Source organism: Takifugu flavidus, chromosome 1, assembly GCF_003711565.1.
Source record: "Takifugu flavidus isolate HTHZ2018 chromosome 1, ASM371156v2, whole genome shotgun sequence".
NCBI lineage: Eukaryota > Metazoa > Chordata > Actinopteri > Tetraodontiformes > Tetraodontidae > Takifugu > Takifugu flavidus.
The window spans coordinates 1,814,642-1,834,993 of record NC_079520.1 but is presented as its reverse complement, the minus strand read 5'-3'; the positions used below and the strand labels follow the sequence as shown (position 1 = coordinate 1,834,993).

Below are 20,352 nucleotides of genomic sequence, written 5' to 3'. Positions count from 1 at the left end.
GAAAACTCGTAAATCAAAGTGGAAATTTTCAAATGTGGTTTTGTCTCAGGCCTACAAGTCAAAACCACATTAAACACTTAGTTCCAGAACTTATAGAAGAATTTATTGCAGTACATAATGAAGAGAATATTAGCATTTTTGGCCTGTGAATGTTTATCTATTACTAAACCTTATCAGTCCAGGGGCTGATGGGTCCGGTCTCGACAGCCTCCCGTCCTGATGCACGTTTCCTGTTTAATGTTCGCTCAGTGTGAGTTAATGACTCAACACTATTGCTCTTTATTTCACTGACCGCTGAAACAGGCGTCCGCACGTTGTAGCCATCGGCCTTTATTTGTCCTGGTCGCTTCATGTTCTGCTGCACTGGGATTGGGATTCGAAGCACATTCACCTGATTTCTGGCATAGAAATTCAGGCACAATTAAAATGAGCTGAGGCCCAAATGAAGAGGTTCTGCTACGCGAAGCAGTCGGCCCTTCAGCCGTGTCTCAATTAAAACATCTCGCGGCTTTTTTTGGGAGCTCTGTGAGGTTTTCTCCACCCAACGGTGACTCAGTCCTGTTTCTGTAGGACTCGCCGTGTGTTTCGCTAACATCAACACTGCCGACAGGCCTGCTTCATATGAGCGCGGAGAAAAATGACTTCTTCACCTCCGCCTGCCTGGACTCCTTCAAACTGAACTTTTCAACTTGGCTGAAAAGCCTCCTCATCCATTTTCCCTGTCACCGCATTCATTCCGCTGAGGTGAGGCGACGTCCTCCACGGCTCTACCTTCACCACCCTCTCCACTCCAGAAGCACAGATGGTTCCTCCCAAGGAAATCTGATTCTGCAGCGTTCAGAGGCCTGATTAATGGTTAACTGCCCTGCCCTAATAGGTGGGCGGGGGAAACATGTGTGAGTTGTGTGTTGGCTGATACTTTGCTCAGACGGGGGCAAAACCGGCAGATGAGATCCCACAACCCTCGGAGGATTCCGAAGGAATGGGACGCGGACCTGTTTCTGGGCTACGTGCTGCACGTTTGGGGACGCTGAATACTTTGATCAAGGCCCTGAGGATTCCTGCATCTGGCGTTCTAAAGTGAAACACCTTTTGTGTTTGGAATAGCACTCCGTGGAGAGGATATTAATCTCTGCTGTTATCTTGGAAAACGGCTCACCTCTGACTCGTGTCTCCGTCTTGGGGACAGCGCCCAGCAGAGCCGATAAGCTCAAGGAAAACAAGAGTCTGAGCTATGAGTGAGGAAGTGGAGATACCAGATGAGAAGGATTGGAGGAAGCTCGAACCCAACTACCCCATCAAAATCTTCCTGACCATCCTTTACAGCCTCATGCTGGTGACGGGTATTGTGGGTAATTCAGTCACTATCAGAGTGACCCAAGTGCTTAAGCAGAACGGCTACCTGCAGAAGCACGTCACCGACCACATGGTCAGTCTGGCGTGCTCAGACCTTCTGGTGCTGCTCATCGGTATGCCGGTGGAGCTCTACAGCGCCATCTGGTTCCCGTTCACGTCAGCGTCAGGCAACGTCTCCTGTAAGATATACAACTTCCTGTTTGAGGCCTGCAGCTATGCCACCATCGTAAACATAGCCACGCTTAGCTTTGAACGCTACATGGCCATCTGCCACCCATTCCGCTACAAAGCCCTCAGTGGAAAACGTACCAGCGCCCTCATCGCCTTTGCCTGGCTGGTGTCCTTTCTCGTGGCTCTGCCGCTGCTCATCGCCACGGGAACGCAAGGCCACATTCCCCTCCGAGCGAACGCCCCCGTCCAGAACCTGACGTTCTGCACTAACCTGAGGGAGCACTGGGTGATGTACAGGTGCAGCATCTTCGGGGCCTTCATCCTCTACATGGCCGTGCTGATCTGCGTGGCCTTCATGTGTCGCGCCATGATCCTTGTCCTCCGGAACCCAATGGGATCTGCGGACGGTGGCACCAACGGGACCCAGAGAGCCTCCAAGCATGAAAGTTCAAGGGTGAAGATGGCCAGGAAGCAAACCATCATTTTCCTTGGTAGGGTTATTCATTCTATATCTTTAAAGCTGATATCTTTTGCTGTTTGCTGTTGCTCTCGGCTCAGCGTCGACTCTGTCGTGTGATGGCGGATTATTTTACACCGTGGTACAGTTACGTTTCTCTTGTTTTCGGTGTTATGAACATCCATATGACAGCTCATGTAGCATTCAGGCTCCTGCAGGTTGGGCTGTGGATGGAACAGACAGGCGTTCCAACAGAGAGGATCCCCAGAGTTTATGCTCAACCTTCCTGCAAATGTCCTGCAGCACTTGTGTTTGTTAGTGGGAGCACTATTTATTTATTTATAGACGAGCTGATCACCGCTTGAACACAAACAGGGTCAGAAAGGCACCTTTTCCTGGAGCCTCGATCCCACCAGGGTCACCACAGACTGACCCCAAGAACAAATGAGAGGAAGAACTGAATATTTTTTCTTCTGTGGTGGTTGAGTGCTTCTCTTACCTGTTGGCGACTGGGACAAACCCCAGCATTCCCAACCCAGCATTCCCAACCCAGCATTCCCAACGCCCCCGAATGGAGGTGGGCGTGAACATGTTTAGAGCAGCACACAGGATGGATGCTTCAGGTTGTTGGCCAGGGTCCACTGCTGCACTCTGACCCCCACCTTCTCCTCTATCCTATTTTTATTTATACTGTGTCAATATAATGCCCCAAAATCCATGATTTTATGTGTTTATAAGCAGCGTTATTACATTCAGGAAGTGGCTCCCTCTACACCCCAGCTGCAACACACATAAGAGTGTTTCTCTCATTCACACACACACATACACACACACACACGGGAATTTCTGTCAACCAGGATCTGTAGTTTGCTACTGACAGGTTAGCTTCCCTGTTAGCCACAGGTATATGAGCATATTATGGAATTATTGCCCTCATTGTCTTAAACTAGATATTGTGTGTATGTTGTACAGATGGTTTTCCTTAACGTGCACATGCCGTCCATATATATGTTAACTGACTGAGGATATGATGTGTTCCCAACATTAATATTAATCTAAACAGAAACCCACATTAGCTCAATATTACATGTAATTGTATTTCTCCCACACGGCCGCGTTAGCATGTATAATGCAGCTGCTGTAAAATTCATGAGGTCTCAGCGCCCCTAAACAAAAACTAAAGATGGAATGAGCTGCCAGCTGGACACCGGCAGCAGAATATTAAATCTGACTGCAGATAACGAGCGGGGTCGTTACAGAGCGCGTCACACTCCCCTGGGAGACGCCGGGAATTCGATTTGAACTGTTGCGTTTGGCAGGCGGAAACAACAACTGGATCCACTTAAACCTTGTTGATGTTCCCAAAAAAGTGGCTTCCTGTTGTAGACGAGGCGACCACGTCGCCGCTCTCCTGGAAGCAGCTGTTAATCCTGGAGGGGCTCTGTGACCTTGGAGAGTGATTAAAAGGAGAGAACATCCTCATTAAGTTGCCCACACATCACGTCCGGGACAGAGGGTTAATTACTTTGGAGAGTTATTTTCAATCTGTGGGTGCAGCATTTGGGAGATGAATATTAATTTGGGTTTTCTGCCTCTGAATTTGACCTCTGACCTTTCAGGTTTTTTTTCTTTCACTCTTGTGATAAAAGATGATAAAAGTTTGTTTATTTGCGTGTTAACGTGACCTTTAACCTTTAAGACAGCAGAACTTTATTTATAGATTTATCTTATGTGTTTTAAAAGAAAATCAGATAAATCTCCATACAATTATTCAGCATAAAAAACACAGTAAAAACACAAAACAGATCCAAAATATCGAAGATATCATGTTTTATTCTCACATTTAGGAACATTTGGCTTCATTTCACATTGGAGAAAACATGGGGCTCCATCCACCCATCCATCCATCCATCCACCCATCCATCCATCCTCCATCCATCCATCCATCCTCCATCCATCCACCATCCATCCATCCACCCATCCATCCATCCATCCATCCATCCTCCATCCATCCATCCATCCATCCACCCATCCATCCATCCACCATCCATCCATCCTCCATCCATCCATCCATCCATCCATCCATCCACCCATCCATCCATCCATCCATCCATCCATCCATCCATCCATCCATCCACCCATCCATCCATCCATCAATCCATCCATCCATCCATCCATCCACCCACCCACCCACCCATCCATCCATCCATCATCCATCCATCCATCATCCATCCATCCATCCATCCATCATCCATCCATCCATCCATCCATCCATCCATCCATCCATCCATCCATCCATCCATCCATCCATCCATCCATCCATCCATATTCCAATGGCCGACTCCTTTAGCAGTTTTTAACAGTGGATAAACTCATCTTCCTCCCCCTCCTTCTCCTCCTTCTCCTCCTCCTGCTGCTTCTCCTCCTTCTCCTTCTCCTCCTCCCCCTTCTCCTCCACCTGCTGCTCCTCCTTCTCCTCCTCCTTCTCCTCCTCCTCCTGTTCCTCCTCCTCATGCTCCTCCTTCTCCTCCTGCTGCTCCTCCTCCTTCTCCTGCTGCTGCTGCTGCTCCTCCTTCTCCTGTTCCTCCTCCCCCTTCTCCTCCACCTGCTGCTCCTCCTTCTCCTCCTTCTCCTCCTGTTCCTCCTCCTCCTTCTCCTCCTCCTCCTGCTGCTCCTCCTCCTCCTGTGAACGTTTCTCTTGCAGATCTGATTTATTTGACCAGATTAAAATCCCCCGGCAGCTTGTTTACGTTACCCTGCTGCCCTCCTTCACCTCCTCCCACCTCCTTCCACCTCCTTCCCCGTCACATCAGAAATCAACCTCAGGTAGGAATTGTTAAGCCTCTTTGCTGCAGCTCGATAACTGTGCTTCAGTCTGGCTGTTGCCCCGGTGACAGATAGCACGCTAATCGGCTCCGGAGACCCGTGCGTTCCCCTGGCACGCAGCACAGTTAACGGCTGGACCCTCCCTCCGAGTGACGGGCTTTTAATCCAAACCTGGAGAGTGTAGAAGATACACCCCTTACAATTGTGTCCACTGGTTTTACTGGTTTACTACAGTCTGCACGTTTGCTCCGTGCTGTAGAGGACCTGAAGAGGTCCTGGGGCAAACATCTCAGTTTATTGCAGTTTCAATCCTCTGTCAGATGGAGTTTGAAAATAACATCAAATTTATTCACGAACAGATAAAAACAAAAATGTTCCCCTGAATAGTGATGAGGAGAGGGAACGGGGCCCATGTGTTCACTACTCTTACTTTTAATTTCTGAAGAAATATCATGAATATTCCTTTTCTGCTGGTAACATTTAAAGAGCATTTAAAACGAACTCGGGTTCATTTGAGATCCAGATGCAATAAAAATGGCCTGGTTTTTTTTCTTAGTTTGTGATGTAACTTTGCACGAATCCCCAGATAAAGAGTTGTTAGTCTCTGAATGTTAGGCTCTGTCTGTCCGAACAAATAAAAATAGCTTGTTTGTTTGTTGATTCGTTTATTCCTCCGTGTCTGGATAGAGGGCACAAACCTGACCACATCAGCTCATCCAGCGTGTGATGGATTCATTAATTACTCTCATGATTTATGAATTTATTAGACTAACAGCCACACAGAGGCTCACTTCCTGTTTGGACACGTTTACAAGGCGAAAGGTTAAAGGTCACGATTGGCTGTCAGTTACCAGCATTTCTCTGTATCCTCTCTTTGCTCCGATGAGACTTTAATCCCACCCAAAACTGTCCTGTGGGATTTATTACAAGCGACTTTCAAGTGCTGCTCCTGGTCACCTTTGGAGCGCCGTTTCACAGGCTCAACGCCGTTGATGGGCTCCAGAAATTAGGATTTTGGGCCGTATAAACGCGGTTTAGGCGGCGCCGGCGTGGGTGAAATCAATAAGTGATTTTCCAGCTGTAGACCTGCAGACAGATGTTCCAGATCACCCCCTCAGGTGTTGTTTGGTGATGCAGGAACGCTTCCTCCTGGTTGTAGGAGACATCTGATTTCTGTAATCTGATAACGTTGCAGGATTATGATTACGTCATGGTGCCACGTTGATGCGACGGACAAACGCCGACAGCGGTTTGATTCTAAAGTCCACGCCAGAGGTTAGATAAACGTTCATGTTCGTTTAGCCTCACCGTGACTTCATTTTCATTTTTTCCCCTTTGGATCACACATGAACAAGACTCCTCCTTTCTGACTCAGACTTTCTGGTGAATAAATTCCAAATTATGAATGTAGAAGATCTCTTATGTAGCTGTTTAGACAGGTCTAAAATGTTGCTGTTGCTTGTCATTAACCTCACCCTGATGCCGCCACAGTTAGTTAGTTTAAATCAGTGTCTTTAACAGCTCAAAACAACTTATTATGCAAATAATGAGCCCAAATTCCAGCCTACAGAAGACTCCTTTGTTCTCTCAGTGGCTTCCAGTCATCAGCAGCGCTTCTGTGTACTCTCTAGTGGAGTTTCTGGGTTCAAGGCATGTTTGTACTCCCCACCAGGGCTTTGATAATATTTGCCTTGATCACAGGTTGCTCATTATCTAAAGGATCCACATTCTGCACTTCTTCCAACGGCTGATGAAAAACAGATCAAATAATGCAGCTGCTGCCCTCCCTCATTCTGGATCCTGTTTTAGTTTTCTTCTTCGGGGACCTCATCTTCACAAAATCCTCTAATGAGTGTACTGGTGTGACAGGCTACCAAGAGAGGGGGCAAAACTCTGTTTAATTTTACTAACCCATCCTTCCTTGGATTTGCTGATCCAGTAAAACCAGCATGTACTGGTACACTAAATCAATATGGAGCAAAACCAAATACAGTCAGACTGATGTTATAATTCTTTTATTTCTCTTTGTTGGCTATCTATTTCCAATAGATTTAACATCTCCATATATCCAGCAAGTCTTAAATATGACACTTATACAGTCATTTATGAACATTCGAATGGTCATTTATGCATTTATCACCTAAACACATCTGTCATCCGTCGATCATCTACCACTTTAGGGCGGCAGTGTTGTTGTTGTTGTTGTTGTTGTTGACAGCCTATCCCAGTATTTACATGTTTTATAACTACTTTATACACACAAGCATCTCAGGTCTAATGTCAGCATCACTCTGATATTCTGCCAATTGAAACATCAAAATGCTTAATGCTACTATCTTTACATAACATTAAAATAATTCCAGTTTTGCATTAAGCTGCTGGTTTATGTGAAGTCGTTTGTGAAACGAGTGTGTCGCAGTTTGCAGTTTTACCGCCTGTTGACCTGATACTTTGAACTAGCGTCACATTTGTCCACGATGAAGAAGAGAAAGAGGGAGAGAAATGAAAAGAAGGATCAGGACAGAAGAAGAGAAGGTGTTTGGACTGGTGGGTGATTATAACACTGACGCATCTCAACCCAACAAACTGTGATTCTAACACAGCAGCAGCATATAAACATACACTAGTCGTTACATTATACTATAGACATTATGGCCTTAGTGATTTTGTTTAGCCATTTGTGGCACTTTTATTTTTTTTAAATTGGGAGATGTGTTTTGTCCAGTTTCCTCCCAGAGCCACAGTCAGCTTGTTCCGAGTCTTCCCCAGGTGTGAGTGAGTGATGTGTGGGTCCTGTGATGGACGAGGGAATCGGATGGATTAGCTATGAAGCTCAACGCCAATGTTACCTGCAGCCCCTCAGGAATCTAGTGGATCCTAACCACAACAATATGTCATGATCAACTCAGCCGATCATGTCTTCAGCTTCATTAACACTCTTTTAAATTCTACTGAAATTGATGCCAAGTTATTCATTTTCCTATGGGTCCAACAAGCACGTTTAAAAGGACTACAGAATAGTTCTGTTCTCATTTGGTTCTGTTCCAGGTTTTTACTTTCATGTAAGTGGAGTTACCAGAACTAGCTAGTCTGGACCAGAACTTTTGAGCTTTAGAGAGCTCTAAACCCTTCTGTCCTAGTGTGTTGATAGTTTGGAACATAGGATTTAAACCAAAATGTGTGTGTGTGTGTGGTGTGTGGTGTGTGTGTGTGTGTGTGTGTGTGTGTGTGTGTGTGTGTGGAGGTTTAACTGCTGCAGATGCTCTCCCTTACACACTATTAGTCCATAGAAATCAAAAGACAGTCAATTAATTCTTAGATAATCTTGTTTAATTCCCTTTAATTAGCAGTTTACCCTTTTCCCATCATCTGAGTCGGGGAGCTTTGGGACCATCGCTGATGAGACTTTCAGATTCTACATCCACATTTACAAAGAGAAGACTGGAAAGATGACGTTAATGACCACTGAGACACACACACACATGCGCGCACACACAGTTCTCTCTGCTGGGATGCATCTAATTTCACTGGTAATTTTCCAGTTGAATGGATTGGCTGCAATAGCGAAGGTGACAGCAGCACCAATCCAAAACAAATCCATTAAAAGGATCCTGATATTTCCAGACATCAAAGTGAGACCACGAATGAAAAAGCCAGAACTCCGATTTAAGGCGTGTGAAGCTTCCCATAAACTCCCAAAATGCACCGAGATCCATCCAAGTGTTCCTGGGCTGGGCTCTCATAGCAAGAAAACCACTACAAAAAGGAAAAATTACTGCTGACCACAACTGGCCAGATGTGAATAAAACCAGCATATCCAGGTGGGACTTGGAGGGAATTGGGGGATCTATTCGAACAGGGAGGGGCAGAGAGGCCAGTGTCAGTCTCTAAGCAACAGCATGCAGCACTGTTGTGCAACTCTTGATCTAAATCTCCTGGTGGTGGCGCGGCTGGTGTCACATGCACACGGTTAATGGAATGGCCTCTGGCTCATGTCATGTAGCTGCATTTGCAGGCGCTGTCATGTAGCCGCGCTGCATCGTGAAAAATGAGTGCTGGAAGTGCTGCCACCATTCCACGGCTCCCTCAGACGGCACACGGATGCTGAGCTGCTCCACGGTGTCTCTGTCTGTGTATAAAGGCGCCGCAGAAGGTGTGGGACGACGAAAAGACGCCACGCATGCGGCTTGCTCCCTCGTATGAAGATGCAACTTTAGGAAACCGGCTCTGCTCTGTCTGCCAGAAAGAGAATAAGTCTTTTCATTCCCTGACCGTCACTGAGGAAAAATTGCCGGTTTTTCCATCCCGGACTCGCAGCGAGCGAAGAATCCGAGTCGCAGCTTTAACCGTGACCCCAGAGCCGAACTCCTTCTATCACGGACAATAAACGTTCAGCTGTGTAACCTGTTCACAGGAAGAGGGACCCGTAGAGAGGCGTGTAAAGCTACGTCTGCCCCCCCCTTCCCCCCGGCCACGGTGGAATCCGTGAGCACATTTATCTGTATTCTGCAGCAGGATATGACATCGCAGCACAGATACCTGTGTGAATGCTAAAAGGCTGTTTGAGCACACTTTTAGTCCCATTAACACGCTGAGGGGGGAAATGGATAAACGGCAGATTAGAAAACAAGGATGTGTTGGTGCCTCCGAAGAGCGAGCGCATGACTCCGGCGTGACAGGTGAGATTAGCGAGCTGGTGGGTTTAGCAGAAACACCATCCTGGAGGTCAGCCGCTGGGCCTCACGTGCACGCTGGCGCCCTGGGTGGAGGAAAACGCCGATCGGTCGCGCCTCACAGCCGTCGTTATCCTCTCATTTGGCCACGCGTGCATGTGAAACTATGGAGTTACTCCAACGTATGTCGTGGTGTTTGTTGATTTACTGATTACCGTTTGATTTAAGTTTTATTGGCAATTATCTTCCGACTTTGGCTTTTTAAGAGTCATTGCCAAGGGCTACAGGAGGCTTGTTGCCAGGGTGACGGTGTCGACAACTTTGCCAAGAATGTGCCTGTCAAACACAAGAAGTAATGACCACATTTGTGAACTTTGTCATCATGGCTATTTTAATTTGACATTTCTTCCAGGGCTCATTGTTGCCTCCTTGATGCTGTGCTGGCTCCCCACCCAGATCCGCCGCGTTATGATGGCAGCGCTGCCCAAGTCCAGCTGGACCTCCAATTTTTTTCGGAGCTATGTGACGCTCTCCCCCGTGGCTGACACCTTCTTCTACCTCAGCTCAGTCATCAACCCGTTCCTGTACAACCTGTCCTCCAGACAGTTCAGGGAGGTGTTTGTCCAGGTCCTGCGGTGCCGCCTCACCATCGAACACGCCAACAAACGCACCCTTGCCAACGCCCCGGCCTCCCGCATCTCCGCGCGCTCCCTTCAGCCGCTGCTGAGATCGCTGCGTCGCAACAAGGACGGCAGGTCAGCCAAGGCCCAGACGAAGCCGTTCCAAAGGTTCAGGTGGAGAACGATTCAGGAATAGCTTCTCTTAGCAAGACCGAAGAATCCAATGTAATTCCCAGTGAAGCAGATATGCCATCAGAGAGTGAAGTTTAAGGTAACCCTCACACCACTCTGGGCCCATTCTTCAACGTCCATCATCTTATTCTTGATTCCTCTACTCAGGACGAGCTGATACACATCATGTGGTCCACCTGGGCTGCCTTGGAGTCCTCCTGACCCCCATGAGATCTTTAAAACTAGATTTTTTAAAACCTCCTAAAGGTTATTTCCAATCAGAGCACTGGGCAGTTTAGGTACATCCATCTTTAATCAGTATGCAGAATAAAAGTCACGGTTGACGCTATGAGGTTGCTCTCAGGTCTAAAAACGCCAGGTTGAACAGACCACATCACCCCCATACTGGCCTCCCCCACCTTCTGACAGTTCACATTAGAACTGATTTTAATATTTTACACTTTCACTTTTAAATAAAGGTTTTGGGATCAGATGTTAAAAGGGAGAAGAGAGATTATGTGATTGGCTAAGGTACGAGGGGATCACCCGGGTGGTTCGTTAGCTAAATAAGAAATGAAATACTCAAACATTTTAAGTTTCTCTGACTCCATTTTGACCCAGTAATCACACAATGACACTAAAATGTTGGACAAACTGTTTCTGACAACCATAAACACTCCAGGATCTCGATTTATGTCACCTTGAACTGCATAAATGATTCTGCTGGGCCAGCAGCGGGACAGAAACACGGATGGAAAAAAACCAAATGGGAACAAATGGTTGCCTAGCGATGGAGCGCAGATGTTAACAATGGGTAAAAGTGTTTAGCAAATACATTTTTTAATAAATGGATTCTCTCCTTCTGTTTCCCTGTGTTTCTACAAGAGTAGCGACAGTGGATGTCTGTGGATGGTTGGACTGGTTATACTGGGATTTGTACAAATGAAACATTATTCTACTTATTGTTGATGTTTCCAGGCTTCATTTCACTGCTGCAAAAATATCAGACCGTCAACATGATGCGGCGAGTTTGGGTTCATGAGTTTGGAGACCTGTACCTTGGTTCGCTCATGATGGTTTTCTAGAGCCCAAATTTACGGAGGCGCCGTAAACGCCTCACCGACTTACCCGCCACTTACGCTCCTCCCACAACTGAATACACCTGAAACAGGTGAGACAGTTGAGAGGGCGGATTGTAAGAGATAACGCGACTTCCTCACGTGTTCCACCTGCCGGTTCTGTCCGGTCAGCCTCAACTGACGAACCAGGTGAGTCAACGCGCTGAACTCGGACGTTTTCCAGGACCGTAATGTGCGGGACGCAATCACGCCTGTGCGGGACGCATTCACGCCTGTGCGGGACGCATTCACGCCTGTGCGGGACGCAATCACGCCTGCGCGTCCCCGCAGTTATTCCTTAGTCAAAATGGATGTTTGGCGTTGAGTAACGTGCCGGTTTGAAGCTGTTTCCCTCACTGTGCTGCGGAAACACATCGACTTTAAATAAACAGAGACGTCATAATCCCTTTCATCAAATTTAGTTCCATATTTTCAATCTACTTATTCAATCTAAGTTTAAGTTATGGTTTTAGTTTTTATTCACCTTATTTGAACATCACGTAGGAGAGAAGAACATTATAATATGATGCATTTTACAGTGTCAGTTTTCCAGATTTTCTTAAATTGCGACGTTAAAGTTTTGTCCTTACATTATTATATTAAGTGCCACTTTGTCCGAGCAGCGTTTAAATCTACCTTAATGATTATTTATCAAAACTGTAAATGTGCTAATGCAGCGATAACTCATGAGAAACGGAACTGATTGGATCCCGTTATCCATTCGGCATTATTTCTTATTCCAGGACATACAGAGTTATATTTGTAATAAGGCCAAAAATAATGTGGCGCTATATTATCATGTGCACGTAAATGTGTTTCTGGGATATTTGTTTATTGTGTTTGGACAAGAGGCCGAGCGGGCAGGAGGGCGTGTGGGTGTAGAGCCTGAATCTGAGGATGGAAGTGAACCTTTGACCTCCTGCAGGGCGTAAACACACCACGCATGAATGAGCCGTCCTCTGTCCTCTGAAATGGCCTGAAGCTGCTCCGTCCTCCCTGACGTCCTCCACATCACCTCAAACACGTGAATGTGACAAACGTGATGGCGAAATCTTCCCTCGGCTCGGCAAACAGTTCGAAAGGCTTCCAGAACCCGGTCCAGATGTCTGTTTTTATAGACTTCCAGTTCGCCGAACCGACATTTCCTTGCGGACGGTGGTCTGTCAGCAGAGGACGGAGGAAAGAAGAGCGACCACGAGGGGCCACGGCGAGCTCGCTGCGACGCCAGCTGATGACTGTGGGCGTTTCTTCTGGCGGGGCCCGTTACAGAGCGGCGTGTTGCAGCATGTGATGCAAACCGAGTTGAGCTTGCCGGTGCAGAACTGCTGGTAGCCAGAGGAGGCGATAAGACAGGCTCCCGAAGAGGCGCAGGACTTGCGGTAGTGCACCCCTGAAATGAGGACAGGAGAATGGACGCATTAGGCTCATAATGAGAGGATTAGTGGCTGAGAGAGGGAGATGAACCACGGGCAGAAACAATGAGAGGAGGGCTTGTAATTAAGAATAAATTGGATCCATTATTTCATCAAAGGGAACATCCTGAATCCGAGTATAATGCTGTACTGCTCATTTGAAGTCAGGACACTTGACTCTCCTCTGTGTCTCTGGAAGCTCAAACTCAGGCTTTCTGCTCACATAATCATGGCTAAATGAGCGAGTCGATTTGTTGATGCTGATGTCTATGACACTATTTTGCATCATCGATGCAAACACGATGGACAGCGGGGGCTGTTCCCCCCCCCCTCAGACATAGCTGCTTCTATCCACCGAGACCGTCTGGGATGCGTTTATGGTGTGAAGCACGTGTTGGTCCTGTATGAGCAGGAAAAAAAGGTGCTGGTCAGCCACACCTGGCTAACACCAGCTAACCTGGTGATGCTAGTGCTAATGCTGGTGTTGTGAGGATTAAAACACTCCCCTCAGAGGAAACCTGGAGGTTCCCCCCGCTGTCTTTATTCACCTCTGAACAAGGTTTGGGAAGGGAATTAAAGCATGACATTAGCTCGCTGTCCTGGACGCATTTAGCGTTGTAAATTAATTTATAAGCTTAAAGAAAAATGTCAACAATGTTTGCGAGGTTGGCGGCGAGAGGACTTAACATTTACCTGACATTTAACTTCAGAAGAGTTTAGATACGAGAGCGTAAACTTCCAATAACCCTCCGAACCCTTGATACCTCCCCCCAGCCGAGTGTGTCAAACAACTTAAGTGCTGTACATTCATTTAAATTGTGCATCCTGCTGTGTCTTCGACGCTGTAAATATCAGTGGGGGGGACCAGACGGCGTTGGAGGATAATCCAGTGGAAGCACAGCGTGAAAGGCTCCAAAGGCCTGCGGGGGAAACGTGTCCACAAAGGCTGCAGTTTAAAATCACTGCGTTTAGAAAACAGCTTCATCTTGGGGGGGGGTCACTGCTTTTGTTCCTGCAGTTTGTTGGGAAAATGCCCAAAGCTGATGAAACAGTCAGTCAGTGGGAGAATGAGTTTGGAATTTGGGGCTTTTTATTGGCGATCTCATCGACAGTAGGGGGCGCCCTTGTTTTTCCAGCTTCTGCTTTGTAACGGTCCAAACTTCGCTAACTTCAGGGCGCCTTCGCAGCCAGAGCCAGACTGTAGCAGAACGCTGGCTCGTTGGGTCGGACCGTGTCAAAGCTCATCTGGTGAAGCTAAAAGAGTGAACTCTGGTCCTCAGAAGCGTCTGCAGCCTTCGGTACGTCAGGTGAGGCTGCACTTTTAGCTGCTAGCTTAAGTTAAACACGTTATTAAGGAATGCGTCTTGTGATTTCAGCCTCTCCTGACTTTTCTCTTAACTTGTTTATGAAATTGAACGGCGGTTTAAGGAATTGGGGGAAGTTTTGATCTATTAAAACAAAACGAAGAGGCTTTGTTTCTTCCGCGAATGTCCTGGAAATCCAGTCCGACCTGGTGGATCTCCACTGGATCACGATTAGTCCTGAGTCACCAGCGAACAAGAATCTCCAAAATCCAAAACAGCGAGAGGCACCGACGGCCTTCGGGGGAGAATTTAATTTTCTCTATCCGTGGGAACGAGATCCGGCACTTCAGTCCAAATTATAACGTTGAGTTAATTTATGGTGGAAAAGGGGAGAAAAGTCTTATCAGCTGCGAGAGAAGTGGAACACTTGAGTCTAATGAGAATCGTCATGGTCAGCTACCCTGAATGAGGACGTGTCCAGCAGTCTGGAGAACTTTAGATTGCTCCTCCAAATGAGATCTTTTATCAAATAACGAGTGGTGGACGCTGTGGGCGCAGAGCCGGGTTGACAGGAGACCTTATATGAACGGGAGTGTGGTGAAGAGTCAACTGTTTCCCCAATCGGGTGTCAGTCTGCCGCGTGCACTTTATTATCCAGCTCCATCAAACTGACGGAGCTGAGAATAGATGGCACTCGCTTGATGAAGCGGCATAAAGATGTCGCCTAGATTAATGGCTGTTTGGCAGCGGCGATTAAAACGAACGAAGTTGTCGTTTCTTTTTTTAAAATTTTTTTTTTCTTTGTTCTCGTTGAGGTATCGACAACAACCTGCGAGGAAAAGGAGCGTCCTGGTGTATTGTTTAAGTTCTTATAATCTGCTGTGTGACCTGTTTATTTTAAAATGTTACGTTTTAAAAAGCTGCAAATCGGCGGGAGGTTTCACTTAATTAAAGTTGTTCCGATTAGATGAGGTAAGAGAAGCGCCTCGAGGTAGAAAAACGAGGAGCTTCCATGTCTCTCGCTAATACCACGCAGGGTGATTAGACATAATCAGGTTCATTTAAAAAGTAAGTTAAAAGTAGGAGAAGAGCAGCACTGGATAAATCTGACCACTTTATCATCGTTTAAAAGGTGAGAAGCTGTAATTTAACCGGTTTACATGTAATCTGATTAGATGTTGTCTAATTACACACTTTGATCTATTCATTTTAAAGCTTAAAAGGTAGAAATAAAAAGGATCATGATGTAAAATATTGATCATAGGACGTAATCTGATTCCACGTAATGTGCTTAGATCATATCTGTTAATATTAATGGTAAAATTGTAACTAGAGGAGTGAATTACTGGCAGCAGTAAAGCAAATAATTTAAATAAAACCGAGCAAAACTAAACATCATCATGTCTCATCACGCAATTCAAATCCTCTAAATCTCATTAGCATCATTAAAGCGAAGGTGTCCCCAGTAACGTCCTCCAGACGCACTTAAGAGCGGCGCTCGCTCCTCCGCCGTCCCATCGAAGCCACATTTACATCAGAAATGTAATGCAGAGCCGCACGGCGGCCGCACAGGTCAGGATACTCCAACGCCGCCCATCTTTGTTCCCACACTTGAGGGCATTAGAGGTGGCAGCACAATGGCGAAGGTATCCTCTGCATTTAAGTGGTGATGAGGCTCGGCCAGAGCAGGCGTGACGATAACGGCGCCAGATAAATGCACACGAGTATTCATGCAGAAATTTTCTTATTAAGGAAGCGTCGACTCTGTAGTGCCGAACGGCTGCCCTTTTAGATCAGGAACCCTCTCCCAAAGACAAGAGCTTATTGCTTTTTCTCATCAGTGGCAGAAATAGTGGGGGGGGGGGGGGGGGGGCTCACAATTTTGTCAGGGTGTGAAAATGAGGTGGACCCGGGTCAGGAGAGTGACCTTCGTTGTCTGAGCTGCACCACCTGAGACGGAGAGGCACATTACTCATCACTAAAATCCTGCTGAGGCCCAATAATCCACACTGAGCAGCCTGTTAGCATAAATAAAGTTCCGCTGCACTGGATTGTTTTGGAAAGGCTGGATGCAGGCGGGTAATAAGTGAATAAATTAACTTTTATGAACTCCATAAAAACAACACGGCCGACTGAAAGAGAGCGCGGCGGCGCGGGGAAAATGCTAAAACAGCAAACGTCTCTTCCATTAACTGACCTCAGATTCACCTGTTGGACACCAGATTAATGATATTAGCCCCTATACGGGGGCAGTCCGTCTGTCCGTCCGTCCGTCCGTCCGTCTGTCTTCAATGAATTAGCTAATCTACTAGCTAACGCTAAAATGACAGTTGCTTCTAAGTAAACGTGTCCCGTCCTGATTTTGGGGGTGTTCAGAGGTGTTTGAACAGGACCCAGATGACCTTTGCAGCGATGTGCCGCTGTTGGTTTGGCTTTTAATGTTTTCCAAATCGATGTGCAGATTAATTTACAGTCAACGAACCGACCTTTAGTGCTTCTCTTTCTGATAGATTCTAACCACCATAAAAGCTCCACTTAGAACTACAGGAGAACTCCTCAGCCAGAGCCGTGAAACATGTGTTTGTGTTCTTCCAGCTCCTGGTTAACTGCCTCTATAGGTAAAGGTAAAGGTTTGTGGACAGCCTCTCAGACTCTGAGAGCGACCGCGAAGGTCATGTCCCTGCTGAAGATCTCACTGCAGACGACTGAACGTTCTGCCTGTTGCAGAATATAGATATGATATCAGACATTCTCTGAGCCTGATCCAGGACCGCTGTGTGACACGCACAGCATTTGGTGCCATTAACTATCCAGGAGGTGCATTAAACAGGGAGGCAAAGGTGGCCGGTTGCAAATCGCCGCCTCCAGATGAATCTGGACTCATGACTGGAATCGATAACAAAGACTGAAAACAAGGCGGCATCTCGGATGGGCTCGAGCCTCCGTGTGCAAAATGCAAAACCCAAAACTGGCTTCTGTCTTTTGCTGGGTTCTCATAGCTGAGAATAATAAACCGCTTGACACCAGCAATCCTGCGCATCAAGTTCAAATCTATAGGTATCTACGTCTCTATAGGACTGACGCAAACGCTGCCAGATCGGCTGATTTCCCGCTCGTCTTCCATTTCTAATGATTAAATGTCAGCAGCGTTCGCCACCTGCTGTTTGACGGCGTTTGTTATCTGATGAAGTCCGTTATCAGCAGTAATCAGACCAGTAAACGCCGCTCATCCCGCTGAGCGATGGCTGGAGGTGCGGAGTTAACGACTGACCGTCATCCTTCACCAGGACCTCCTTCTGGCACATGTCCTGCACGTTGATGGTGCAGTTGACGACGAACTCTGGCGTGGAGCAGTCGTGCGTCATCTCGCACTGGTAGCACTGAATCTGCAGAGCCAGGCCTGCAGCACACAAGCACAGGTGGAATTAAAGGTCGTTAAAAGAAGGAAATCTGCTTTTCCCAGCGAGTTATTGATCTGCAGCTAACGGCGGCGGCGGTATTTCAACAGCAACCTTTCATGTTGTAATATTTGAACTTCCAGACTTGTTTTAGCACCCCCCACCACCACCACCACCACCACCTTCCACCTCCCACCTCAACAAGCCAGTCACGTGGAAAAGTTAAATTTTTAAGTGCCAACCATGTTCCCTCTGATCACCATCTTTCCGAAACGAGGCTCAGAGGATCGTGTCATACATCAGGTTCTCCAGCATGGAGCAGAATTAGAATGAGACTTCTCAGGGTTGAGTCCTCAACATTTTCTGCTCCAGTGCGTTAATTAAACCCCCGCGACCACTGCGCAGCAGAACAGGTGGAAACTCCGCATTTTTACCACGCTGCTCGTTTCTCTTCCACCGTTAAAGCACCACGGAGAGCCTTCGGTAATTTCTCCCTGTGGTCACTGATACCCCCCACCCCCCCTAACCCTAACCCAAATGATCGTTTAAGTTTAGGCTTTTATTCATTATGATGAGTTAAAGTCAGAAACCTGCTGAACTCCAAAGAAAAATCGGCGCGTCCGCGCGGATCCGCGCTGCGTCTTTACGCGGCGCAACAAACAAAAACGGACTGTATGCAAGAAAAAACACACACACAAAAACCCCAAAGTGATGTTTAGTCCCCGTCCACGCGCGCGTCTCCCTTACCTGAGGTGCAGAAGAACAGGAGCAAAGTTGAGACGCCGAGGAGCCGCATGTTCCTCCGCGCTGGCGCATCAGAGACGGATCTCTGCAGGTCTGAGGGCTGCGCACGGACTCCGGAGCCTGCAGCCGGGCATGCTGAGACGAGCGCGCACCGCCTCCCCCGACGCGTCCGCGCTCTTATCCACCGCCGCTGACGCACGCGGTCGACCGCCACCACGTGATCAGGAATTCGGCTATTGTTCATGTGCGCTAAAATATACAAAATAAACATCTGACTTTAACAAGGGAAATATATGGTCCTGAGACAACAACTAAAATGATTAAATAAGAATTTAAACCTGTTAATAGCAATAGGATGACTTAAATGGGATGAAAGGATGCTCAGAGAAGGTGACTCAGAATCAGATTTGACCCTTTTTCGAACCTTTTTTGGCTCCTCGGTTCGTCTCTGGGTTTTTATTGATTGTCTCCGCTTGGATGATGCACATACGTCTCGCCTCCTTCCAAATACCCACTTCTGCTGTCACTAATGTTACTTTTTCAGACTTTCTTCTTAGGGAAATGAGTCACGGATGCAAGTGAGAGTTTGAGCCTCCGAAAGGGAGATTGGGTTGACGGGGGTTTGCTCGGTCCTCCATCTAAACGGAACTTTCCGTCTCTGTTGTAATTAGGGGAGGAATCATTGCGCCGGCGCTGCGTCGAGGAGCTGTAGAGATGTTGTTTGTGATTTACTGCGCTAATCAGCTTAATTAGAAGTTAGATAATTACACATTAAGACACATTTAAATGTTATGAATCCCTGTTTGGGCTGAACTTTAAATTGCCCGTGGTCATTCCCCTTTTAGTGTTGGAGCAGATTTACAACCAGAGTGTTGCTCTTAAATTAAAAGTGCGGCTGGATAATGAAGCTGCGCGTGCTGGACGTAGTGCGCAGCCATCGAAGCTGTCACGTGATAACGTGTGTTTTAGACGTTAAAATCAACTCGGCGTTTTGTCAACATGAGTTTTGCGCTTTGGCAGGTTCACAGCGCCCGGGAGGCATTATGGGATGAGTGACAGGCCAGAACCGGAGCCCCCTGCATCACTCAGTCGGGCTTTTGAAGGACACAAATAACATGCAGGATATTTTAAACATGAGCGACTTAAAAGCACACAAAGTTTAGAAATGAGACTCGAACGCTTTGGATTTCCTCTGACGGCTGAAGCTGCCCAAGGTTACAGGAACCTTCAGACTCTGACAGGCTATTTGTTTACCCAATTTTCAATTTTAATGCAATATTTAAAAGTTTCCCTCCTGTCATCAAGGACAAAGGACCAGTTTCCAGTGCCCCCACCCTTAATTTCATTAAGGTTGATTTAAAAGTCTGCACACCGTCGGCTCACATCAGCGAAGATCTGAGTGGATAAAAATGGTAATAGGCTGTCTCAAGTTATTGCATCCAGAGAAATAATTCACAAGAAAAAAAGGACAATCAATAACAATAATATATACGTGTTTGTGGATGTCCTGCCTTAATTGGAATGGTTGGCGGTTGCTGTCTGAAGGCTGAAGGGAAGCCAGTGGGCATAACTCAGAGCTAGAAAACAGCTCAACTGTTTAACACCAGATGAGGCTCTGCAGACCAACCTGCTGATCATTTTATTGGTATATTAAAGCTGGTTCCTGGAGATTTCTACGGTGTCATTTCGACTGTTCCAGCAGTAACAGTGTGAACTTGGAGACCCCGGTGGTGTCTCAACACGCCACTTCTTGATCCTTGTTCTCGTGCTCTTGTGAAGCGCCTGCATACTGAGAACATTGTTTTCAGTATTTCCTCCTTCCCCTTAGACAAGATGATAGATGCTGCTTTTCCAACTAGAATTAGCTAATTAGAATTACAGTAATTACTTGAGTAAAAGTCAGCGGATACATATTTGAACAACTCTCAATGCTCCCGTTTGCGTCTTACGACTTCTTTACAATATGATTTTACACTCAGATTATGACATCCCATTCACAGCCAATAAATTAAGATAAGCTAATTAGCACGAGGTCATCTATGTGCAGCTCTTCCTCCTTATCAAACAGGATTTTTCAACTTATTGACAGGATCAGGGGACAC

At 46.8% G+C, this 20,352-nt stretch overlaps 2 protein-coding genes across 2 annotated transcripts; one reads left to right on the top strand and one right to left on the bottom strand.

Moving 5' to 3' along the window:
• Positions 1 to 795: 795 nt before the first annotated feature.
• LOC130523808 (G-protein coupled receptor 39-like) lies at positions 796 to 11,139 on the top strand. The gene is given in 3 exon segments (XM_057029404.1): positions 796 to 2,018; positions 9,896 to 10,249; positions 10,252 to 11,139. Coding segments are annotated over 3 exon segments (1,260 nt in total). The 5' UTR covers positions 796 to 1,234; the 3' UTR covers positions 10,374 to 11,139.
• Positions 10,569 to 18,518, bottom strand: LOC130524429 (ly6/PLAUR domain-containing protein 1-like). The gene is made up of 3 exons (XM_057030597.1): positions 18,254 to 18,518; positions 17,380 to 17,508; positions 10,569 to 12,782 (listed from the first exon to the last, which is right to left on the bottom strand). Exons 1-3 carry the CDS (start codon positions 18,492 to 18,494, stop codon positions 12,556 to 12,558), a joined length of 597 nt encoding a protein of 198 aa, XP_056886577.1. The 5' UTR covers positions 18,495 to 18,518; the 3' UTR covers positions 10,569 to 12,555.
• Between the last annotated feature and the right edge of the window lie 1,834 nt (positions 18,519 to 20,352).

Coding starts and splice junctions, on each gene's coding strand:
- LOC130524429 (XM_057030597.1), bottom strand. CDS start 18,494: ATGAACAATAGCCGAATTCCTGATCACGTGGTGGCGGTCGACCGCGTG. Junction 17,509..18,253: donor CCTGTTCTTCTGCACCTCAG/GTAAGGGAGACG, acceptor TGTGTGCTGCAG/GCCTGGCTCTGCAGATTCAG. Junction 12,783..17,379: donor GGTCCTGGTGAAGGATGACG/GTCAGTCGTTAA, acceptor TCCTCATTTCAG/GGGTGCACTACCGCAAGTCC.